This window comes from Lissotriton helveticus, chromosome 2_1 (genome assembly GCF_964261635.1).
Source record: "Lissotriton helveticus chromosome 2_1, aLisHel1.1, whole genome shotgun sequence".
Classification (NCBI taxonomy): Eukaryota; Metazoa; Chordata; class Amphibia; order Caudata; family Salamandridae; genus Lissotriton; species Lissotriton helveticus.
In genome coordinates, this window is record NC_136059.1 from 599,312,821 (window position 1) to 599,339,817 (window position 26,997).

The 26,997-nt window shown below is 43.4% G+C and overlaps 1 protein-coding gene across 1 annotated transcript in view; it reads right to left on the bottom strand.

Annotated features, from left to right (window-relative positions):
• Nucleotides 1–26,997, bottom strand: part of LOC144818170 (baculoviral IAP repeat-containing protein 1-like) — a 699,834-nt gene that overhangs the window by 625,734 nt on the left and 47,103 nt on the right. Inside the window, exons 3-6 of the mRNA XM_078675292.1 lie at nt 25,913–25,994; nt 5,795–5,846; nt 2,986–3,108; nt 2,792–2,891 (exon numbers count right to left, since the gene is read on the bottom strand). Coding sequence (XP_078531418.1) covers nt 2,792–2,891; nt 2,986–3,108; nt 5,795–5,846; nt 25,913–25,994 — 357 coding nt within the window. The remainder of the gene's footprint in view (nt 1–2,791; nt 2,892–2,985; nt 3,109–5,794; nt 5,847–25,912; nt 25,995–26,997) is intronic.

Sequence of the window (26,997 nt, forward strand, 5' to 3'; positions counted from 1 at the left end):
CCCTCCCCCAAGGCCTCACCGGGGGTCTCCAGCAATCCGGCAGCGGCACAGGGTCTATATGGAATCTGCTGCGTCCCTTAGTCCCACACAATCACCCTGGTGCTGTGCTATGTATACTGTTCATGGCCCCTATCGCTTTTTCACAAGCGGTCAGGAGCTCTGTCATTGCAATGCTGTTGCCCCCGTGTCCAGGTCGTCAGTTGCAGGCCTGTCTCCTGTCCCGGCGTGATACCAACCCCAGGGCAACTTTGCATTTGGGGCAGCTCCGCTGTTTCCTGAGGGCCGCCCAATAGCTGAACCAGCCTCCGGTCACATCCAGGGCCGCTCTGAGTATAGGCGCGCTCCCCGAGGTGTAGGTCAGTCGTCTCCATCCCTCAGCCTCAGACGCTTATTCCAAGTGTCCTCTGTGGCTTGTAGACTCACCCTCAGCTCTACGGTTTACAGCAATCCCATACTGCCGGCTCCAGCCCCCTGACTGGCTCTTCTAAGTTCGTGTTGTAGCATCCTGGTAAGTCACTTACTTATGGGAGGGGGAGCTGGCCGTCCTGCCGGCAGATAGCAACTCGCGCTCACTCCTCGAGGGTCATCCAATGCGGGTCCCTATTCTTCCAGAGCTGTACCGCAATCTGCCTTTGGTGCCCATTGAGGATGGCGGCAAGATCCACTTCGCTTCTTCGTCGTCGCCATGCTCTTTCACCAGCTACGGATCGTGGCAGCAGGTGAGTGCTGGGGATACCACTAGATGTTTCCCACAATCAGGGGGAAAGTAACCATTCAGGATTGGACAAACAGTTTTACTGATAATACTAAACAGTGCACAAAAGATAATGTGTGGAAATGGCATCATCTAGTGTACTGATTTATTTTGATCATATTAAAATATTTGTTTCCACACTTCAGAATCACAAAAGCGTGCTTTATTTGTGCTTTCCCAATTCTGATTTATTCTGAAATATTTGCACAGTTCCTTCACAGACACTTAGATGTTGTAGTGTGTTAGAAAAACGCCTTTCCATACACACCCCAGATTGTCAGATAAATCCTCCCACTTTGAAGTCAGAGAAAGAAAAGTTAACACCACGCTCTCTTTGAAGACAGAGCCTGACATTTGACTTCTGTCTTTGGATACACAGCAAAGGTGACAAGATAATAACACAATTTAAAGGCCTGTTTACTGAAAGTGAGGAATCAAGGAAGAATACAGTAAACAGACTATGATGCTCCATGTCAGAGACAAAAACATGCTGAACAGCCTAGAACAAATAAAGCCAGGAAATAGAAACCAAGCAAATGTGAGTTACAAACCACAAAGCCAATGGTAAGCAACAAGTTGAATGCATTCCTAGATCAGCTTGCAGAATGTCCCCATGACGGTTTCAGCAACCAGCCAGCTGTGCTGTTGGTAAGCTTCGACCTAAAAATCAGAGGCGCTGGTCAGCTCTTCAGCTGCTGCACCCATCAGTGACTGCCCAGAACCATGGACCTTGTTCAAAACTGGGATGGCCCTGTTTCCAGGGATGGGAAGAGAAGAGTGGAAGCAAAACTGGATGATGAAAGAAGCGCAAAAAGGGTAAAATATCACAAAATAGTATCACAACAGATAAGAGAAGCATAGAAGATTAAAGGAATGTTGCAGCCAGGGTTCAGAGAATGGGAAGCAGATACGACAGACATAGCCACAAACGTTTTGTTCTCTTTTGTTTCCCAATCAGCAATGACTCAACCAAACCTAACAGCAAGGAAACTAATATTTTTTTTACCACGGTGTAATGCCACAGGCCTTACATCGCTGCTTTTCCACTAAAAGGTCATACTGTGCTCTGGAATTCTAAAGTGCATCATTCTCCACTCTTTCATGTGAGATGTTGTCCTAGAATGCAGGTTGAGAAGACATGCTTAGCCTCTACTGCTTCTGTGCAAGATATGACTTTCGCAAGGTGGTGGGACTAACATTCTGAAGTTACTACACCTATACCTACACTACAGGAATCTTTTTGAACATTGCATGGCTTCACAAAGGGACAGGGTACAAAGAGAAATAAAAATAACAGAGATAAGAGGAGAGAGAAAGAGAAAGTGAAAAAGATAGATCTGGTGAGTCTAGACAGGGTGAGTGTGGGGCTGGTGAAGACAAAATGAGAGAAAACAAAGGTAAAGAACAAAAAAGGGAATATGTGTTTGAGAGAGGAAATAGAAGTAAATGTGGGAGGGTGTGAGCAAAAGGCAGAAAGGAGGCAATCTTAAAGATCTAGCATTACTAGTGATAGATGGCATGCACTGTGTACTCATGTTTTTAGGCTCAGCTCAAGCTTAGGCTTTTAGATCTAACTCAACTCTTCCCACAAATTTTCTGCCTCGTCCACCTCTAAAAAATACTAAGTCCCATACATAGGAACACAAGATAAAAATCGTTTGCTGGTGCAGAAAAAATTAAACAAGTTCATATTCTAACACAAATTTCTGCTGTACTTATGTTGCCTTTGGATTGAATGGCCAATTGTAAATCTGCATAGATACTCATGGCAATCAAAATTGTATGTAGATTACCCTAAGTACTGCTTTGGATTTTTATGAATTCCCAAAAAATTTAAAATCAGTTCAAATTCCGAGAAGAAACCTAACATAGATAGATTCCCAACTTTTAAATCTGCGTTTTTGTACTTGCGTTTTAGGTTTTGTTCTAATCATATCATGTGTCTTCTGTGAGAAGGAAAGGGTTGCAAAACCCAACTTGCCCAGCTCAGATTTTCAGTGCTTACTAAAGACTGGTATTATCTGGGGATAGTTTTACCTTGAATTATACTTCACATGTTCGGTCCATGGGTCATCTTCTGGTTCAAACATGGAGACGGTGAGACCACAGGAGAAGCACTGGACAGTGTCAGTCATCCCTAGAAAATACACCACAAATAACCTTCTTACGGTCACCTCTGCATTAAATTGCAACCAGCACAAATACAAATTTATTATACAACTATACCTTACCTGTGTAGAAAAATCCGGCTTTGGAAAGGGCAGCGGCATCTGCATGAGCCTCCTCGGGCCACGTTTTAAAGGACTCCAGTCGAACAAGTTCTTCTTCAAAGATGTTGGATATGACAGATCCTTCTGCAGTAGGATCGGAACAAAGGTAAATATTAATGGTAGAAATATGTGCACAACTGAAAACAGAATACCACAATTAAGCCCAATTGTAATAGATTGTGAATACTGTGGCAGTAGAGATAAACCATACTGAGGTAAGAGCAAGCTTTGAGCCGGAGAGAGTACTGCTAATTGTAATATATACATAAAGTCATGAGGTGAAGTTGTGTACAGATTTTAGGGATAGAAAATAATGCCTTACAAAAAACACAGGCCTAGATGTATCAAGCCTTTTGCGAATCGCAAACGGTCTATTTGCATGTTTTGGCATGCATCAAAAATTCGCAAATTAAGGAATCGCAAAAATTTGCGATTCCTTATTTTGCCATAGCATTTAAGGAATCACAATTTTGCGATTCCTTAAATGCTATGTATGTAGCATTTTCGAATTGCGAATTTTGGTTAAGAAATCGCAAATTACCATCAACTTGTAGTTGATGGTAATTTGCGAATTCTTTAAAAAATGCACAATTTTGCATTTTTGAAGGTGGCATGTGACGCACACACATGCCCATAGAGCATGTATGTGCGCCATATGCACACACATGTACATTTCAGGGGTGCAGTAGGGTGTCCTTGAGACACCCTTGCACACTTGAAATGATTCTCAATTTGCGATTCGCAAATTGCGAATCGCAAATTGAGATTAATTTCACAATCATTCCAATGTGCCTCCTGGCCCATAGGAATGAATGGGAAATTATTCCTTAATTGCGAATTCGCAAATTGCGAATTCGCAAATAAGGAAGATTAAGAAATCGCTAAAAATTTGCGATTTCTTACATACATTCCATTTTGCGATTTCTAAATAGCGATTCCTTAAAAATCGCTATTTAGAAATCGCAAAGGGGTATGTTGATACATCTACCCCACAAAGTTTTAAAATGTCTTAGTAGTGCATAGTGCATTATGAAACTACATGTTGCCTCAAAAACTGTGAAAGCTTTTATTGTTCTTTTTCACGTTGGCTGAATCATGGGTGAACAGTCATAGTGTGAAATCAATGTAATAAATAATAAACTGAAAGCTTTTGTTTTAGACAAATGTGATAATTTCAGATTCTCTATGCATACATAAAGATATACATCAAATATGTGAATTTTTGGAAGATTTGTAACATGCTTCTTTCCTGCTCCCCTCAGTATAACCTAGTTCTCAGAGGGGCAGCATATCAAATGAAGGAAGTCTTTGCTTCTGTTTGTGCGAGGCCTGATCGTTCTGAAGTATTTGAGCCCAGAGAGAGGGCTCTTGGTCTCATCCATTTGTGCCCAGAGATTATCAGAGGAGCAAAGTCTATCTAGAGTGCCTTGGGGAACAGAGCGTGAGAAGAATATTGGAGTTTAATATTTTACAAACAAAACACTTGTTGAATCATAAAAGTCTTACAGGAGCTATTGTTCTACATTTCTTCTACAGGCCTATTAACCTGACTGGGAAACAGTTACTTTTCTTTTTTAAATTGCCACCCATAGAGTGCTGCCATGGGATGACAATGGTGTAAATATGATAGTTGAAATGCGAGGCAGTCATTGACCAGCAATACAGCGTTCATTTCCAAGTACCACTTCAAATGGCCTAGCACAACCTTCATATGCTCAGGTGCAGTTATCAAAGCATCACATGCCAACTGCAGACACATAAGAGCATGTGTGCAGGCTCTCCTTTTATTTTTTCTAGTTTTTAGGAAAATTATGTTGGGGGGCCTCGCGTGTCCCACTGCTCCAGACTCCCTCCTCCGTGAGGCACACTTTAATGAATGCAGGGGAGGCTTTGGGGGGCACAAAGAGGGGGCCCTGTGTGCTCCCCTCCTATATTCATCATATGCCCCCACCCCAGAGTCATTGTAAAGCAAGCGCGAATCCACAATTAGCGCAATTTTGCTGCCATTTTTTTTCCAATGTTTTTATGCCGTGGCAGGTTCCGAGGGGGACCCCAACACCATAGATTGGGCGGCAATATTCCTACCCCGCCCCCCTTTTTTTATTTTCCCTTTTTTTTGTGGTGACTTAGAGAAGCAGAGTCACAAGATGGCTGCCAACACTGCCTGGTTGAAGTGTTGGCAGCAAATCATTCCCTGCACGAGCTCGTCTTTTTTCCGAAGGCTTTGTGACCAAAGATAGATCTATCTTTTTCTTCTTAAATTTCTCAATAACTACTGATCGGATTTGCACCAAATAACAAAAGCACAATCTGCATAACAACATCTACCTTTCTGCCACATTTGATAGGATTCCGTCCAGCAGTTCGGGCTGTAGATTCGACAATACATTCCCATGGGAATTAACATTACAAACGCAGCCTTATTTCGTGCCCCTATTTCTCGGTCCCCACTGCACGGATCACCCCCAATCTGCCCATTACACACACAACCTACTTTGACACTTTTTGGGACAAAATTTATGAAAATAGGTCAAACAATCTCAAAGTTATAGGCAAGTCAAAAAACCCTTTTCCTATGGAAACTAGGTTATAACTACCTACCTGGCGACCAGCAGTATGTTATAAATACCTTGTATAATTTTTCACAATAATATTTCATGAAGTACAATAAATGTCAAATACTAAAACATTTGAGAGGCTTGCTGGAATAATAAACAAGTTTATGAAAAAAAATATTAAAATCGATTACCTTATCAAAATCAGTTCATACCTGTGTCTTTTGGCAATGACTTCTTAAAGGGTGAAGAAAAAAACAATTTTCCCTGCAAAAAAGAAAGAAGCGATATTCACAAAAACGTATATTGTATCCTTATCTCACTAGTATGCAGATTTTAGGACGTGCCTGAAGCAAATACATGGAATCCTCTTTATTCTATTAAACATTTGTTTTAACATAGTGCTGAATTTGTGAATTACTTTACCCAGTCCTTAGACGTTGGCTCATTGACGACAGGTATTCCTCAATCAGGAGAGAATTAGTCATCTAGTCTGGATCACCAGGTTACAGAACTGATTAACACTGCTTATGTTGAATCAAAATAGCGTCTTAAACATTTCTATTGTGATATAGCTCAAGGGGGCAGCAATCTGATGCTTTAAATCAGTGTTCAGATTACTGTGTCATAAATTATCAAGCCAAAATGTGACATTATAAAATTATCATCTTGTCTATCTACCTCATTAGAGATATTACACCCAGGGGCTCCTCTGCTACGGTGGAGGAGCGTCGCCCCACTGCTCTTGGAGCATTAAAAATAGAATGATAACGTAGTTATTATCATTTCTTTTTTTTTGCAGGTTCGGGGCTGGGTTAGGGTGGGGTGGGGCTAGCGATACAGGGGGAGGAGTGGTTTGCATGCCGTCTTGGCTTGGCCAAACAGTCATGAACACTTTGCATGTTCCCCACCAGGCTGCATTACACAGCCTGGTGGGGAACATGCCCAGGCCCCCAGTCCCCATCTGAGCACCGATCCATGGTGCGCAGACCAATTACAACATTGCATTGCAGAGTTGAGATTGGCTTAGGAGAGCCAATCACTATGTTGCATTGCACCGTTGTGATTGGGGAGCCTGGGTGCTTCGAATCGAGAAGTGTTGAGGAGAGATGCGGCCGGCCGAACAGGTAAAGTGGTATTTGTTTTTTGGCCCCCCACCAACACCCCTCCACCCCTCCACCCTCATTCCCTTCCCAGCCGCTACTGATTACACATGAAGTGACTGGTCACCTTGGATGCAGGGAAATCCTGTGTCCTTTAAAAATACAATGAACAAACAATATTTTCCCTATATTCTACTCTGAGAGGCATCATATTAAAAATACCGCCTGTAACTAGCAAGGATCTATCAATGAACGCTTTTTGTTTAAAGTTAGTTTTATATTTTTTATTCTATGTTAAGTGTTCCACGGCATTGCATCAGCACGTGTTCAGTTCTGTTGGTTTAGTCCTGGACTCAGATCTGGTGTTCATCAAAGACAGGCACTAGCATGTGTGAGTTGATGCAGGCTCCAGGCCTCGATATTGCAAGTTTGTATGACAAGGTGCAGACAGCCTCCTGGCTCCCCACTCCCTATGCATGTGCAGCGCCTTGTAAGTGTCCTGGTCCTGATCAAGATGCTATGGCAACCTGTGGCAGGAATTAAATGTTATTGTGAGACAAGCTGGCATTGAATATCGGGACATGTGTGATTCAAACGTGAAGGAACAATTTTGACGCAATGTGCTGACCAGCGAAATCAACTTACTAATGACACTGAGGCTTGTAATATGTTGAAACGTCCTACAGTAGTACTACTCACACACTACAAATTCTATTCACAAACCTACGTGCAGAGACCTCCATCTCTCCTATCTTTTCTATGCGGATATCTCCACCCTAGTTGCGGAGGTCTCTGCCCACTTAGGAATATGTATTAGTAGTAAATGTGGAAGAAAGGAGGGGGGAGGGCGGGATAATGAGGAATACTAACTACTATAAGATGGGGGATTAGAGTAGGGTAAGGAGGAGTTTAGGGAGGGACATGCAACTACCGATGTCCACAAACAAAAGACTAAACATATTGTTATTCTTTAGCTGCCCTTCTAAAGTTACTAGTGCCAAAAAGGACCAAAAGCAGTCATAAATCTAATCCAGCCTAGAGTTTCAGTAAGTTGAGCATCACACATGGTAAATCACAGGTACTGTAACTGACTGTAGAAAATATTGGAGGCAGGGACTTAGATGAACAACCAACAGGAGAAAATGTTAAATAAATCAAATTATTTCAAATATTAAATCACACACACACACACACATATAGATAAATATATGTGTGTGGGTGTGTGTGTGTGTGTGTGTGTGTATGCGTGCGAGTGTGTGTGCACATATATAGAGAGAGGGAGAGAATACAAGTTATAGTCAAATTAAAATGTTTTGTTAATTAAATAATTTCATATTTCAATTTTGTGTAAAATAATTAACTAAAACCCTTCAAATGTTAGTGAACAATGTAGTTAAAATTAAAATTAATGAAACAAATAGGTTTTAGAAGACTCAGAACGATTGTTGTTCACCTCTGCCATAAGGATTGCTACTCTGATGCCCGACTATCCTGCTGCTCTGCTGCCCTGCTGCCTGAGTGAAGGACGGAACCTGCATCTTGAATCCAGGACCACCAGAGTGACTCCAAGGGCTAGCTGGCTGGCCTCCTGACCACAGTGTCAGAGACAGAAGGCTCCATTCACCTTACACTCAGCACCTGAACACTGTCTGCTGTAAGTCCTAATGACACAAGTGGTGCCACCCCCGTCCTGAACCCTTAGAAGTGGGCCTGAAGGTGTTATGCCAGCCTAGCTGTGGTCCTAGGAGAACCGTCACTAAATTAACACATCATCTCAAAGAACTCCACATCGAAACCGCAGCTCAAAGCATCTCTGAAGCAGGACCTTGCATTCAGGACCTTGCATTCAGGACCGGACTGGCCATAGAGTGCACGGGGCATTTTGCTGGTGGGCTGCCAGGGCGGTTTTGGACCCCTGGCGGCCGATTTCGGTACCGCGGTCGGCAACATCGGCCCCCTGTAACAAAATCAGCCAAAACCGGCCCTAGCAAACCGCTCAACTGCACCCCTCTCCCCCAGAGGTGGAGGTGTGGCGACCGAGCAGTTTGCCAGCGCCGGTTTTGGTTCCCAGTCCGGCCCTCCTAGCATTGCAGTCTGCAGCATCCTCTGAACCACCGTTGTGTGACGCATCCTCAACAGTCCTTTACATCGCAAGTCCTGTGTCAATGAAATCCTCGAAGACGAAGCAGGACCTCGCATTGCAGCCTCGTATCTTCCTTGAACCACCACTGCATTACACATCTCCACATTAGGACCTATAATCGCCTCTGCTGTGTGCCACATCCTTGATGCGGGATCTTGCAACACTCTGCAACTAGGATTTAAGGATCTCTTCTTCTGTGGGCCTAACTGGGTCCATGAATCTGGCCCATGATCAACTGCTACTGGCCTAAGCTTGTGACCTTGTCACGGTCTGGCACAAACAAATAACCACAGCTGGGGCTTGATATTTCGTATGCTAGGACCCTGGTGGTTGTGGGCAGACTCCAAACAGGAATTACGCAATGTACTGGGAGGTGTTAAGGTGTGGTTATAACGGTTATGAAGCAATAAGTGCAGTGTGGGTGTATGTTGAAACATAAAGACGTATATTGCAGAGCTCCGTGTGGGTGTATTTCATTTGCATGCTTCAAGGGCTGGGGGGAATGCTTCAACTGGCAATGAGTAGAGGATACGTGCCCCGAAAAAATAAGATTGCTCTACTTGAGTGTTTGCAATGGTACAGCAAACTGATCATATGTGCCACGTGCATCCCGATTCGAGGCAAAGCAGTTTGCAGGTGGTCTATGTGGGGTCAAAGCCCCACTTCAGCCAATACACAGCTTGTCGGAGGGCCTGCAGAGGAGCACATTTAGAAAACCCGTCAGAACCCGCAGGTGAGGCAGAGAAAAGAGACACTGCGCTACGCCATAACACCAGGCCATTATCCATACTAAGCAAATGTTGAAAACAGTAACAACCAGGTATGAAAGCAGAAACTTCCTTATCGGCACAAGCAAGTGAAGTGCTATACTATAGTGATTTCCATTCTAGGGCCACTTTAGTTCTCCCTTAGTTTTGCATCTTAAATTTTTTATAGGCTGCCTCTCCTCTGCATAGCCACATTTAATACATTTGTTTAGTGACATTGTTCTAGGAATATGCTGTACAGGCTGTTTGTACAAGGTTGCTCAGAATACATAACATAGTGTACTGGTTTCATTGCTAGTTCAGCAACAGCTCCTAGTGTTTTAGACATAACACAGTCAGATAGCTGCATCCACCAAAGTAGTTCTTATCATATAAACAGTGCCCCTTCCCTTTGAGGGCAGAGAGAATTTTGGAAGAGAGGACTATTCTGGAACAACAGCAGTGCCTGACATGCATCCCTGCGTAAACTTAGGGGCCTATTACGATGTCGGCGGGACCAACACTCACATGCCGTCAGTGTCAGTCCCGCCAACATCTCTAACCACCGTTAGACCACTGTATTAGGTCGGTCGGACCACATTGGTCCAGGGACTGACCAACGGCTTTCGATGGGCTCCAGGAGCCCATCGGGTGGTTGGTCTGATCGTATTCCCCACAGTGGAGGCCATGCCTTCTCAGACACCGTCCCGGGGATTAAATCCACCTTTCGGCTAGCCATTTCACATCAGTTCTTCCGAAGATGAAAAGAAAGGCTTTTTCGGCCCCCTAAACAGCCCTGAATCATGTGGCAGGCTCTGCATGGGGACTGCCAAAGGGTGCAGGGATGTTTGAAAACATGCCTCTTTGCATTGGGGCTCGTGCTGGGGTACTTTTCCAAGCTGCAGCACAAGCCTCAATACAAAGAGGCATGTTTATGACCACCTCCACAGTGGTTGGATCCTAATTTGGGGCGGGACCACCGACTACCTGATAGTCAGTCCCCTTCCCACAACAATGGCGGTTGTATGCTCGTCCGACCACCATCCTAATCGGACCCTAAGTTTATACTCATGATGTAGACTACCTAACTTCATACACCAGGAATAGGGCTGGAGGCCAATCACAGACATCACGTATATATAATTTGCTCACACAGTAAGGGTAGACCTAGTCAGACAGATATCCTGGTCCCCACATTGTGGACACAATTATGCAGCTAAACTGAGCCAAAGTCTTCTCCCGTCTTAACCTAAACAAAGGATAACATCAGCTCGAGCTGGAAAAAAACTGTAGATGCAGTACTACTTTTTCGACTCATGGTGATTTTTTCAGATACAAAGAACTGCGTTTTGTGGTGTCTTCGGCTGCGGAAATATTTCAGGCTGTTTATGTGCGGAGTAATTCAGCCTTTCACACATGTTTCTAATTAAGGTGATGACATACTGGTATTTGGAGCAGCACAAAAGGAACATGACCAGGCCCTTACACAAGTGTGCCAAATACTTGCTAATGCAGGTCTCACTCTGAATGTGGCCAAAATGTAAGTTTTGCCATATCAAACTCAAATTCTTTGGCCATACATTCACTGATGGGGGAATGACTACTGTCCCAGATTAAGTGCAAGCATTGTCATCTATTTGTCCCCCAACAAGATGTAACTATGCTGCGATCCTTCTTAGGCATGACCAGTTATTGCTCAAGATACATTTGTGTCTTTGCTACAGTGAGTGCCCGATTGAGAGACTTAACAAGACAAAATGTCTCTTTCCAGTGGTCTCCTGAATTTGACCAAATTTTCAAAGACATAAAAGATGTGATTGAGAATGTAACTGAAATGGCCTACTTTGGCCCCAAGCTACATACGAGATCACAGTAGATGCGAGGCGGGTGAGGATGGGGCCAATCCTTGTGCAAGACAAAGGCCATCCGAATTCCCAGAGACATATTGTGGCCTTTGCCAGCAGAAGCCTGTCTGAAAAAGAACGTGCATACCCTCGGCCAGGGAAGGAGAGTCTGGCTGAAGTGCAGACCTGTAAATATTTTCATGTGATTTTATATAGGAAACGTTTACTATCATCACAGACCACCAGGCATTGCTCACTATCTTTGGAAACCCGAAAGCTAAGATGCCCCCTCATATTAAGAAGTAGAGGTTGCGAATGCCAGAATACATTATGCGATTGTACACAAATCAGGACAAGATCAATACCCTGTAGATTACATTTTGAAGAGTGCTGCTACATTGCAATAATTCAGCATCCAAAGCAACTGAAGAGTATCTAAATTTCAGTGTGAGGTTCAGCACACCAGCAGCTCTATCCACTGAGCTAATTATTGCTGCTACGAATGCAGATAAGGACATGCTCATTCTCAAAGACATCATTACAACACAATCTTGGTAGAAATGTGTGTGACCCTTTGCTGATGATGCTGAATTCCCAAAATTCAAGAAAGTACAGGATGAGTTGTCTGTCACCCAAGAAGGTGTCATACTGAGATACTGAGACGCTCAAGAATCATCAAACCTGTGAACCTGAGACACCAAATCATTGAACTTGCCCATGAAGGACGTCACAGCATTGAAGCCACCAAAGGAGCCCTAACCGACAAAGTGTGGTTCCCTCATCTAGATGAAGGAGTTGAGAAATAGTTGAAAGCGTGCCACCTTAGTAACTGTTTATCCCTTAAGGTGATGCAGCATCCATTGATTATATCTGACCCTTCTGCGCAAGCCTGGGAAAGAGTTGCAGTTGATTTGTTTGGGCCTCTAGGATGTGGACATCTTCTCATGGTAGTCATTGATGAATATTCACGTTTTCCTTTGGTGGAAGACTTCTCATCAGCAACCCGTGCCAAAGTCATAGAGTGGCTTGATGGCATCTTTGCAAAGTGGGGCATCCCTGCTATTCTCAATTCCGACAACGGCCCGCCTTTCAATAGCAAATAATTTAAGGAGTTTCTTGTCCGCCTCAATGTCAAGCAAAGGAAGAGTACACCTCTCTGGCCCCAAGCCAATGATGTTGTTGAACTATTCATGGATATCCTCAAGAAGGTAATTCAATCTCAACCAAGCCATCGATCAGCTCATCACTCCACAACTGGTGAGAGTCCGGCCAGCTTGCTTTTGGGGACAGTCATCAGACCCAAACTACCACAATGGACTTCGGACTGGTCAATGAATGCTGATGTCAGACGTGGGTCACGTGCTCACTGCGCCACTGGATTCAAGCTAGCCTGCCAGATGAGGGGTGCTGGCCCGAAATGGGTCTCAGGATACTTGTTTCCGGTCCAAGTTGGACCTGGCTTCGTAGTTTGGGCTGGACTGTTCCCATAAGGAATCTGGTCAAGACTGATTTGCATTTGGCAGGGTCCAAACTGGGGTGGCTTAGTGGGCAAAAGAATGTTGGATTAAAACCAGATCCTTGTGACTGGGGGTAAATGTTTGTATTGTTCAGTATTCACCCATCAATTGTTTCTTTTCCATTTGTCGCCCTAAGTTGGAAGTGTATGCCCATATGTGCGTCCCGTGCTCACTGCGCCACTGGATTCAAGCTAGCCTGGCTGATGAGGGGTGGTGCCCCGAAACTGGTCCCAGGGGACACTTGTTTCCATTCCAGGGAGGACCTGGCTTGGCAGTTCGGGCTGGACTGTTCCCGTAATGATTTGCATATGGCTGGGTCTAAATTGGGGTGGCGTGGTGAGCAAAAGAACGATGCATTGTTCAGCATTCCGTCCATCAGTTGTTTGTTTTGCAAGGTTCCTGTCACAGACACTTCTCAAAAATGCAAGATGAATACATATGCTGATCAGCACCGACATGCCCAGGAAACAGTCTTTGATAAAGAGGACTGGTTACAGGTCGAACAGAAAAGGAAGTGAAAAACGATCACTTCAGTTGTTTTCGACCCTCCGAGGGTTGTAACGAGGAGAGGACACATCCCAAAAAGTTAATCACACTTTAAATATCTACCTCGATGTTCGTCAGCTCCTGATATCACGAGTGAGGCGACCACCCCCTGAAAGTCCAGATCAAGCATCTAAGCCCATGTCATCGGTGTAGAATAAAGATGCATTTCAACTGTCTTATACCACCCAATCTGGTAGACCAGTGTGAGCGCCTCGACAACTCATTGTGGAACTATGATGTTATTGCTGTCTGCACTTTTTATTTAGCAAAGGGGGAGATGCAGTTTCTTGATATTACGTGCGCTGGGACCCTGTAGTTCTTGGCGGACTACCAAACAATAACTATGCAATGTACTGGAAGGGGCTAAGGTGTGGTTATAAAGGTTATGATGCAATGCATACAGTGTGTGGTTGTATGCTGAAGAATAAAGACGTATTTTGCAGAGCTACATGTGTGGCATATTGTATTTGAATGCTCCCAAGCTGGGAGGGTGGGGGGCACTACAGGTGCTTTTTGCTTCTAGGCACTATTTACACTTAAATCTTTAAAATTGCAAATCTCTGGTTCTACTGATTGATTTTTGTTATTTTGGTGTCAAATAATTTAATATTTGTTACTCTATTTTTTAAATTGATGTGGGATTGTTCTTGTTTTAAGATATTTAAAGGTGACGCTGTTGGGTGCCGGTACCCCTGCCCCTCCCCCCTTGAAATTGAAATATAAAAAGGGCTGGTACTCACTATGTAAAAGTACCTGTTTGCTAATAAAAAGTGCTGGTACTCTTTCATTAAAAGTATTGAACCCCTTCTGAGAAGAGCAGGTACCCGCCCAGTGAAATTAAAGTGCAGGTACTATATGACTGTACCTGCCCATGTAAAGCATTGCCCCACCACCCCCCAACACACACACACACAGGTACTGTCATCCCCACAGTAATGGTAACTGCAGCTTCCCTGCAAGCAGTAGATGACCAGCTACCACAGAGATGAGAATCTGGCACATTAAGAGAGTGACTGACAACAACAGAGGGTCTGTGGGAAGCATGACTGTGAACCTTTCTCCACCCCAAAGTCCAGGACTTCATCTAAGGGACTGCACCGGGATTTGTCCTACAATTCGCAAATGTAAAATGTGGTGCGGACTCAACATTTCTTGAAACGTTAAAAAAGAGACACACTTCTAGGTATTAACCTATCATGAAGGCTGATGTAATGATTCAGGAGTTTACATTGCAGTCACTCAGGAGGAGAGAGAACCTCACTCATGCAATCTGTATACTCAGTTCATTCCTCTGCACATCTAAACTCTAGCTGCTGGAGACCCACCCCTTAACTGACAGGCACACTTTGGCTGGGGCAGAAAAGTTTTAAATATCTACTGACCAGCTGTGCTGAACTTTCAGAGAGATTATTTACAGTGTTTGGGTTCTAAATGATTATCTTTGAACTACAGTCTTCAGCTAGAGACGGGAAAACTGGAAAAGCATTTTAACGTCCACTCGGCCTGTTTGATCACAACTGCCCCTGGGCTTGACTTTCCCAGAACCAGTCAATACTTCTCCAGTCAGATGCACCATAGTGCCAGGATGTGTGCGCCCCTTAAAGTTGTGTAACGAAAGGGGATCCTTCCAGTAACAAAACCCTACGCCCTGTGACTTTTCCCGCTTTGTATTTGTGTTCTACAATGCAGCACACATGCAAAGTTGGAAAAAAGGATAAATAAAGAAATTCTCCTTTTTACACCTGCTTTGAAGAGGCTTACGGTTTTGGCACACATTCCTGTCTACCAATGTTAGTACACAGGGATTTGCATCAAAACCCATTGGTGGTTGCATGGAATGCCAATGTACCACGCATGGAACGCCCACTTGATGTAATGTAGCGCAAAGTAACCCATAGCGCAACTTTGCATTACTTTGGGATCCGGATTTGCATTTGATAGTAGATCCCATCGCAACACTTTTCCCGGAGTGTGCATCATAAAAGTGACGCAAACCCGGCGCAAGGAGTTTTGTCTAGGTTGCAGGGCCCTGAACAGAAAGTGCGCTGTTCATATTTCGTGCAGGGATTAGTGTGACCGCGGAGTATCTGTTGTGCTTAACCGAATGGGATACACAATCAAGTTTGGGCCTCCTTTGTGTAAATGGTACTCAAAATGGAAGAGACTGCCAGAAAGGTATGTAAGTCATAGGAACATTACTGAGATCAGGCTTCTCTGCCCACTTCATGTCTCCTTCTTCCCTGAAGGAGTTACTGCACACTCTTTTGTGTAGGAACTTAGTGGTAAGGCCTTTCTGTCTTATATGCCTTTCTATCAGAGTTTCCTGGCAGGGCACACCCATGTCCATCCCCTCTTCCTGACGGGCTATAATGACAAAAGCCTTTAGCCAAACAAGTCTGCCGGCAATAAACAAAATGCCAGAAAATGCCTGGCACCAGCTTCAGAGACGGCTCTCTGGAATTTACATCTGCAACACCAGGATAAAGACTGGGCAGACAAGCAGGTCAGTGTGCTAATATTTTCACTGACCGGTGCCAGGACTGCTGGTGCCTTTGTTACTTTCCACAGCTTCCTCCAACTAATTGCAGGCTTTGATATAGAGAGAACAAGAGGGAGGCGGAAGGTAGAATGGATGGATGGATGGATGGATGGATGGATGGATGGAAATAATAATAGAGGGAGGTGGCACAATTAGATTAAGGGAGTGGGGCTGTTTTAAGCATTGTTGCCACGGCTGTTTTTGCACCCACCATCCATCCCTGGTCATCACAACTGTGCATAAAAGACAAAGAACACTGACTATCCGAAGTGGCCTTTAAAACAAGCTGACGTGCTAAGTTAACCTCTCCAAGCTGCCTAGGAACCAATAGTTTGTGGCACAATCTTCATTTCAAGTTCCTGCTTTACTACAAGTTATGTTTACTCTTACCTCCCCTACCTGGAGGGCTAGGAACACTACAGACAAAGGAAAAACTAAACTGTGACTGAGAGTTTTCCAGTTTTGCCCCTTCGAAGGGAGGCAGTCCAGTACTACACCAACACGATATGTGCTTGCTCATTGCATCACTCTTTGGGATGTAGGGAGTACCTATTGTGTTCACAGTGACTGCAAAGTACCAGAAGAAATGGCTGACTATGATTGAGGAGTCTTTGGGCCTCACTTGGTTAGCCCTGTGCTGAGAGGTCCCCTGGGTCTTCAGGAGAATTGCACAGTCACTGTTGCATTCCCGAGCACTGGAGAAGGGTAAGGAGCAGGGTGGATGAAGTTGCTCTCAGACCGTACAGCAAGGAGAGCTTCTACATCATCAACTGTGAGCAGGTTGGCCAGGAGATAGCATGGGATAGCCACGAAGAGTAAGCGTTACACCTGAGAAAGTACTGGGTGGCCCCAGAGGTCCCTGAAGCAAGAAGAAAAACGTAGACATCAGTACGGGAGTCGCCCAGGTATGGGAGGATCCTCACCAACCACTTGGGACGGCCACAAGGAAGGCATCAGCATTGACCAGATGCCCCCAGTGCAGGGCGGAAGGGCTCCACTCTGATGGGCTGATTCAGCATTTTTCGGGTGGACAATCTGTCTGCCATAGTTAGAGATCACCGCCAGTGCAGAGGCCATCTCTGTGCTTTCAGAGGAACTGCCATAATGGTGGTTACTTCAGCTTAGTGCATGACCGCTGTCTTTCAGGTGGAAGCACCACACTTTTTTGTTCTTCAAAAATAAACTTCCAAAGCAGGAGTTTGTTTTTGAAAAACAAAAGCACTAAAGACACAACACCCTGTAGGTTTTCTCCTGTGGTATGACACTCAGTTTTCTTTTTTTTCTGGCTGGAACCGCCAGGTTTTTTCCTGCACACTGATGTCCTTACGCCAACTTGCCCTACTCCATCAAGCTGTCAGAGTAACCTTTCCAAAAGCAGATCCAGCAGGGGCACCACTTTCAGAAAGATGAGGGTCTTCCCAACTCTATATAGAGCGAGGGGACCAAGGGTTTGACTGACAGGGTACTCTGCAACATTTGTGCGGAGTGTCCTATCTGCCAAATCTAAATCAGCCCCTTAGTCTCCCAGGAGTGAATAAGCAGGTACCCATGAGCAGAAGGGCACCTGCTTGAAACTGGTGAAGCAGACAGGCACTTGCAAACTGTTGTCAAGTCTAGATATGTTGCAAGGTAACCAGTAAAGAAAACAGGAGTCACAAAGGATTTATGGCTACCTTGGAAGAATAATTGAGTCTTACTGTAGTTAAGATTTGGCTTTTGCACCCATGTATTTTTAGATCAGCCCAGTAGACTGTTAGCTTTATTATAAGAGAGTTTACATTAATACTATTTCACAAAATATTAAGTTCACCTAAAGTGTGGTTTGCATCTCTAGTAAGTGACCTCATATTAAGATTGAGATGTTCACTGCCCAAGATAGTAGACCTTTATTTTGTATTGTGGAAAGTGTTATGTCAAAGGCAATGGGCACTTCTATCGCCTTTGTGAAAGCACTATTGTGCAGATGGTTTGCTATAGGCTAGTATAAAGTATATTGCAGGTTTGGTTTTCAATATAAGGACCTGCAAGTACGCAGGTTGTCACAAGTACTTCAGAGATACACTAAACAGACTAGGTTGAGGAGGGTAATTTGCTGCAGTGAAATTCCATTAGGGTATGGAATTAGCAACTTGGTTATCTGTGAGGCATTGTAGTATTTTGGTTGTAGATAATTTTACCATGTGATGTTAATTTTGGGATTCAAGAGTCAACATACATTCTTCAAATCATTTCATGATTTGATAAAGCTAATGTGTACATATATAAAATGACAAATGTTGCAAACATTGGACTATGATTCCATGATACAGGACACGTGTGCTTACTCATCCTTATAGACTTCTCTGCAGCATCTGATACAGGCGAACACGCTACCCTCACCAAAATGCTTAAATATACTAAGGATCTATCTGGTACAGCCCTCAAATGGGTTTAATCTTACTTACAATATCACCACCAGCTAATGAAAACCAGCAACACGGTATTGAATCCTTCTTTTATGAAACAAAAAGTGTCTGGGGTTCTCTCATATCCCTTTACGCTTTTTTTAGGCTCCATTCTAAGACACACCAAAAATGAATATCCTTTCTATGCTGATGATATGCAGCTCTATATGAAACATACCTCACTCAGTGACATCTCTCCTCTTCCTCTTATTCTCAAATAGGCCCACACCTGTATGAAGATCCATTTTCTTAAGCAGAATTATTTACTAACTAGAATTTTTGCTGGTTTCCATACCTTATTGCTCGGCTCCTACTTATTCTTAGCTGGGTTCCCTCTTCTAGGTTGTAAGCCCGTGACCATTCATTTCACCAAGTCACTGGGATTCACACTTGTTAAAAAAAACTCGATCTTCAGCAACAAATCAGCCTTCAAGACAAATCACTTAACATCATCTTCAATTTCTTAGAAGTGTCAAACGTTTCATTCCTGAACTTAATTTCAAAAGTGTACTACTTATATCGATATTGTGATTCATTGCTCTCGGGAATACCCAAAATACACCTTTCCCCTCGTTAGGCAGCACTGCCTGTGCCAACATGACTGGCATCCAAAACGAATCGCTTTGATCACATAACTCCTGTGCACATCACTGTACAATGGTTACTCGTTGAAGCATGGAGCTTACTAAAACTGGCTGTTCTGCCCACAAGGTTCTATATTCAGCAGTTCAAAATCACTTGGCACTAAAACGTAAGATTTCAGGAGGCTTGTGTAATGAATATACAAAATGTGTATTCGTAGGAAGCATACTATCTACTGCTTCCAGGCCCTCCAATGGCATCTCTTGAATCCTTCTTCTCCCGCTATAATCCATCACGACTTCAGAGTGTTCTTAGAACATTCACACCCAGCCCCATGTCCTATGTAACCTCTTCTTCAGTCAAGATACCACACACTCTCCTCCTTCACTTTTCTTAACTTGTGACAGAACTAAGAACAAATAATAGCAAACTCAACTTATTTCACAGTAAGATACTTGCTAAACCATCGTGTTAAAAGGTCTTTTGGGTATATTTCTTATTATTTCTTCACAGAACATTACTTGCAACAATTATCACATTGATCAGCCTTTCATCCTTCCCAGTGTGCTGCAACATCTCTTGTGTCTTCCTACTACATCAGCATGTCTGACTTTTGTTCTTCACCTCCTCCTTTTCTCTATCTTTTCCCACTCTGCTTCTGACGCATGTGTCTCCCTGGTCCATTATCACTTTAACCACTCTACTTAAGTTACAAATATGTCAGTCCTCATTTCGGGGAATGATTTAAACAATTGTGTCACTTTTAATTACCTGGTTTATGTTGAACATTTAGTACTTCCCACCAGTTTATTTTATTTCACAAACATCTCTTATACATTTTTCTGTCACCTTGGTCGACTTCTGTCTGTCTAACAGGTTCTTCCTATAAACAGCATTTAATTCCCGTTTTCTTCAATCACCTTGTATGGTATTGCTTTCAATATCTTTGCTGTTTGCCAGATTTTACAAAGTGTTTGGATTTATGCTCTTAAGCAATTCAAAGGTGCTCACGAGGCGTCACTTTCTAAGCATCTCTTCTTTTCTGCCACTCTTCTCTCCGGTCTTTCTCACTGACATCGCTATTGGAACCGCCTCCTTTAACGTTTTGTTCAGTTTCCAGACCATGGCATTTATTGGTAATATCTGTTTTATTCTTTTTTCCTCTAAAAATGTTTCCATCTCTCCGAAAGTCAGCTGTAGGCCAAATTGTCTTTGGGAACCCTTCCCACCTAAAAACCTCCTTCAACACATTACACTCCTCGTATTAACGTCGTTAAGCACGGCTATTTAGGTCATCTCAAAAACATTTCAATTACTAATATGACCTAATACCTAATTTAATCATGTGTTCTTTGTGGTCCAATTAAATTAGGCTTTCTCTGCATGAAACCATCAAAACTAGTCCTGTGCACCTATACACTAACCCGTCACTCTAAGACATTATGTTTGTTGTCCATCAATATTGTTTACATTCTACTCTGCATTATTTCTTTCCACCCTAAAGTCTTCTTAAAACATTCCTCTCTTCTTCCAGTACCTGATCTTTCTGTTCTTCTACTTTTCATTACTCTTCCCTTCCATAAAGATATTATCTCAGCCATTTTAGAAACTAATATTTTCAACCACAAGCATAGGAAGATTATTACATTTGCGGTTGGCCTCTGGACAGGACCCTTTGATGCCATGATGGTAAGCAGGTGCCTGCCATTTTAGTGCCATATGCAAAACAAATTGCAATCAATGGAAATCTTCCATTCCTGTGCTTGAAGACTAGGTCAATGTGTAAATCACCACCAAGCTTCAACTATCTACATTACTCCTGACCTTCAGTGGCACGTCCAGCTGAGCAACAACCCTCTGTAAAATTTGCACCCAACTACCTAATATTTCCTTTTTTAACTCAGCACACTCTAATTCTCAAGTACATATTACATATTAATCATATCACATAAATCACAATCATTTCGAAAGCCATTCCAGCTAGGACAGGTAATTTTTGCTGAAAGACCTTCATATGCTGAAAAAAGCATTTGCAATGCAATAGGTCTCGCATTAGGAACTTTTGAGCTATTGGTATTGTAAATGACACATAATTTATTTATGTGTTGATTTTGATAATAGCGAAATGAATAGCTTTGTCATTTACAATGCCAATAGTTTTAACTTTTGAAAACGTGACACCTATAGCATTTGTAATGCAATATGTGTTGTATTTACATGACTTAGATGTATTAATATTTTGATAATTAATGCTTAAATAAAAGTTATTGTAATTTATAATGGCAATAGCTTAAACTTTTGTAAATAACTTTTGGGAAGATTATGTTCAGTGTATTTTATTGTGATGAAAATCCAAGAACAGCAGTTAAATATTAACATCTTTTTGTGGCATTTGTAATAAACCTTGAAACATTGAGAGAACATATTAGAACCAGTTGTTGTTGAATGGCTGCACAGAGTGATGGTGTAGCGTTCAGTGGTGCTGAGTGGTGCTGTGGCCTTCAGTGGTGCTGAGTGATGCTGTGGCCTTCAGTGGTGCTGAGTGATGCTGTGGCCTTCAGTGGTGCTGAGTGATGCTGTGGAGTTCAGTGGTGCTGAATGATGCTGTGGCATTCAGTGGTGCTGAGTGATGCTGTGGCCTTCAGTGATACTGTGGGGTTGAGTAATGCTGTGGGAAGGTAATAAGGAGGATAGATAGAGGGTAGGAAAGAGAAAGGAGAGAAGAGGGGTGAAAGAAGGGTTGGCGTGGAGATGCAGAATGATGAGGTGAAAGATCACTAAAGGGGTGTTGGACAGCACACATACCATCTGATGTACATATACATTGCTCTAAAACGTTGTGCCGATTGTTTTACTGGGATGGCTTAGCATATGGGCACTTGACCCAAGAGAGGGGCGCTCATTAAAATCACCTATTACAAGTTATTGGGTAGACCAGCATGCCATTCACTATACATAAGTTCTTTTGAATATTTGGGTGCTACGATACTGCCAAGGTCACAGGTTAACGTAGCTAAAAATATGTTTGTTCAGACAGCACGACTTTGCCAAGCACTGTCAGCATTGTTTAGCACTGAGCAGCTGCCCATGAAGAACGTGAAATTACATCAAGTCAAGGTAAACTATAGTGCGTGCTCAGAGTGATTAAAAAAGTGTTGCCAAATACCATATTCGTGCCATGAGTGAGATCAAGCGTGACTCTGTGAGCAAACAAGCACTTTGAAGCATAACTCAATGTGTGTCTAAGTCTGCAGCTCCCAATTAATACGAGCTACATTAACTGTCCAAATGTTGTGCGCAACCATGTTAATAATAAGCAGAATTCCCAACACAATTTCATTGTCTGCTTACCGATTTATGTGACCCATATGAAGCAATCCTCAAGGATTTGCTACGCCTTGTGCTGGCAACCGTCTGCAAAAAAGCAAGGGGATTCATTCGATCTAATCACTACAACATGTTATTAATGCTAGAGGGACCCGTGAGAGACAGAGCTTACCTAGCAAATAGTGAGGGACTGCTCCTCCAACGTGCCGCTGTCCCTGCAGTCGGTGTCCATAGGAGTGTGTTTGAGCGGCCGATAACAAAACAAGCAATGGTGGAAAACCCCACAGGGTATTTGACATACAGTCAAGCAGTCTGAAAGATAGTGTCTTACTGTATTAATCCAAGTTGGCAAGATATCTTGCACACAATGGACACTGGGTGGCTCAAGCATCTGGCAGGTAAAGCAAGTCGCGGTATCCATTATCTAGCATTATTAATAAACTGCCCAAAAAAGAAGGTTCGTAGCATTGAATGGCGAGGTTGAGTGTTGGTGGAAAGAGCGGCACAGCGATGGGAGACAGCCTCTGTCTTAACTGTGTGATTACAGTGGGCTGAGAGCCCCCACCTACCCACCCATACCCACGAGCTGAAATTGTTTAACTGGTGAAAAGCATCCGCGGGTGAGGGTTGCTTGGAGCAACACGCACTTGCACTCCACCCAGTGCCTCACATCCTATTGTTGTGGAATCGGCATGGAGGGGGTTGTGAGGCAGCGTTGGCTACCCTGAAAAGACCGGGATCGTAGTGTGTGCACAGAATAAAAGCCTAACAAAAGCAAGATGCGGGACCCTATGCTTAAGGCGTCCCGCATTGCAAACATAAATATATATATATTTGTTAAATTAAATCGCATTTTAAAAAGAAGATGCGCTGGCGCTATTACGGATGTGCCGCGCTATAAGATAATAAAAACATACAATGTTAAAAGAAACAGTACGTTGTGCGATCTAAACACATATATATTTTTTGAATATTTGCTGTGGGGGGGGTGGGCGGGGGAGCAGTAGCCTTTGATGTCTGGTGGTGTGAGGGACAAATGTTGGTGTGCGAGGCTTCCTTTCAAGTCGGGTGGGGGGGCGGGGGAGCATAGGAGCAAGCGAGTGGGAGGGAAAGAGCATATGGGGTGTGAGTGAGGCCAAGCGCGCCCCAGGCGAATCGTCACGCTTCAGTAGACAACATGCATTGGGAGGAATCCGCTTGTTCAAGAGTGTTGTTTCCCCTACAATAGTTCAGAGCTATAAATAGCTCGACCTAAAAACCACACTAAGGAGATGAAAGAACATGTGCAGGATTGCCTCAACAGTTCTGAGGAACTCAAGGGGTACCCAGTAAGAGTCAAGAAATGTACCCATAACGAAGCAGCGTATTTGCTCCAAGGCAAGCTGTGTCCTCTGCACAATAAATTATATAATATACAACAATCGCAGTAGAGATCTATCTATACAAGGATAAGGTGAGGTGATCAGCACAGGAAAATATGGCTTGGCCAGGGTGACAAGCAGAGATTGTCATCTTTACAGAACCCTATTATCCTCACAGTTCTATTTGACATATGTTGGGAAAAGCAAAGTAGGCCCTGTCAGCAGTCATAGTACCTTAGGTACAACGTGTTGACTGGCACTGCACCTTTACCCACATTCATTATGCAGGTAGGTTTTAATGCATTGTACGTTATTGTTTTTTGCACACTCTAACCTTAAACTCCCTTTTTACACCACCAGCAATCACAATCAACACCTCTAGCGTCCACTCATGACACAGTTCACTCCTCTCATTCACACACACTTTTGTTCTTGCTGCTCTCTTGTTCGCACACTGTACAACACCAGCAACAGTCCCTGGTGAAATGGACTGGGTCTGGTAAACGTGTAGAGGGATCATTGGATGCTTTAGGAGGGGGAGCTAAGGGAGAAGAAACGGATTAGTCCGTAATAGAGCCTACTATTAGATAATAAGACACCTGGCACCTGGACTCCTAAAGGAGGATAGGGTGATATCTTGACTGAGACCCTTGACTTAGATAGATGGTGTTATCATTCCATAAGTGTCAGGTAGGGAGTCATGATGAAGATAGCATGTCAGCTGGCCCAGCACGCCATGGCACGGTGGCATGGCCTTCCGGATGGCAATTTTTTGTATTTAGAAGACAAAGTAGGGATCTGTTCTTGGTGAAAAAAAGTAATGCCACTGAGATGCCAGGAGTTTTCTCCCAGTGTGCGAGGAACAATGATTGTTTTTCCTGTCCTGTAGCACCAAGCTGTGCAGACATTTGTAGAGGGTATAATCAATGGAGAATGAATCACTTGTCCTGTGTATTACCAGGGTCGGGGTTCTTGTCCATCTAAAAAAACCTTCAATCACGGATTAACCTTGGTTGCGGTATATCTTGGTTTCCCGCAAGGATATCGTTACTTGAAAAACATCACAATCTGGTTTTTGTAATGCTTTCCTCCACCTGGAGGAGGACCAACTGGTATTGATGTTAGAAAAGTTACAGTTCTAACGCACCTGTGGTTCTTCGATCGTGGTTCAGGAGGTCGACATATTTCAGCCCTACTTTGCCCTATGGGGTCTATGGGCTTTCTTCAAGACCAGGTGAAGCCCACGGGTGTGAGATTGAGCGTTGAGGGCAGGTGATTCACATACCCTTCTTCTTAAGTGAACATATTTTGACATTATTTAAGTAGCAGAAGTTTAATTGTCTACAACTTTACAATGGCTGGGTCTCCTGCGAGGGACGTGCGGCTTAACTCACCCTGTGAGCCTCAGGAACAACTTGTTCTGGCGCCTTCTACCGTGCCACGATCGCTAGAACCACAGGTGCGTTAGAACAGTAACTTTTCTAACATCGCACCACCACGAAAATTTAACCTTGCCCCATCTACGACAAATAAACACTGGGTCGTCCGATGAAGGTAATTTTAATCTCACTGCACCTCACAACTTACTTCCCCTAATCACTACTGTCAATACCAGTTGGTCCTCCTCCAGGTGGAGGAAAGCATAACTAAAACCCGATGATGATGCTTTTCTCATAACCATATCCTTGCGGAGAACCAAGATATACCGCAACCAAGGTTAATCCGTGAATGAAAGTTTTTTTAGACGGACAAGATCACCGACCCTGGTAACACACAGGACAAGTGATTCATTCTCCATTAATTATACATTACATGGCCAGAAGCCAAATGAATTACAACGACTTCTCACTCCCTCTCTGATGATTACAAGACATTCGTAGAGGAACAAAAGGCTGACAGCTCAAATGAAGGGCCGCACTATATAGGCTTCACAGTGCCATGTTCGCCGACGTTAAGGGGTCTTTCTGATGGCAGACATCTAAATGAGGCAGTCGACATGAGGGATGGGGGAACATGGCAGCTTCATATTTTCCCATCACCACCCAGCTCCTAAGAAACTCCTTCAACAAATTACATGATCAACCTCATTCCAACTTTCCATGCATATTTTCTGGCAAACCAAAGTAGTTAATCAGAAACTTTATCTTAGGTTCCAAATTAATTCTATGAATGACTTCATACCGTCACTCCCGCAAATCCACTGTAGCTCCCAATATACTGTGCAATCTCATCTTTGGATTTCTCAGTTTGAAGAAATGTGCACCTGAAAAAACAGAATAATTCATCTATGTGTTCCAAAGGTAAATTTTTTGAAAATTTCTGCACACTCAGACATATTTCAGGAAAATCTATTTATCTAAATTTGAAAGCCACCCAAAGGAAATTATAAACCCAATCAGTCCTGAGCCCGTAAATCAAACAACGGTAATCACGCAAAATCATTAGAGAGAACTTGGGACTGAATTAATGAGCCACTAAATTTACTGGTGCATTAACAAGCCCATGGCTGTTAGATGTCAACATTTAGAGTCAAGCCTTGTGGTCCATTATTGCAGTCACTTGGCCCCCCAGCACAACTGTACTGCTTACTATAAACACAAGAGCTGAGTATAGTCCACTAGCTGCATGTAAGTATGTTTATCATCAAATATTATAATAAACTCTTACCTCATCTCCATCAGCACTTCATCCTTTCACTGCTCCACAATCCTCTGAGTACTCTTCTAGTCCATGGCATTCTCTACAACAGTGGTATGGGTTGTACACTGTTGTGCCCTAAACGTAAGTACTAAGGGATTCTTGATTGACCTTTTTATGGAATGCTTCCCTCTCATCACTTTCAGGTTGCCTTTTTGCTTATTTAAGATTGTTGTAATCTATAACTGTCACTCCACATGTTTTACTACGAATGGTATAGTTGGTATCTTCCCTGCCTCCCTTGTAACCCACTGTTCCCCTTGCCTGCCTCACCCCTCCTTTCCCCTCTCCCTTGGCACATCCCTACCTTAGAATGTTAGAGTGAAGCTCACCTTAGAATGTTGGTGTGCCTCAGTTGCCAGCTGGTGCCTGAAAGAATTGTCACTCACATGGTTCACAGTGACACAGTTTCTAATGAAGACATAATATTCAAAGTAGCAGACCCTAAGGAATTATCTAACAGTAACTACCCTAAATGCAAAATTCTCATTGGTGATGTACCGTATATGGTATTTGCAGACTCATGTTCCTCCTATACCCTTATCAATGAAGCTACATTCAAGGCTAAC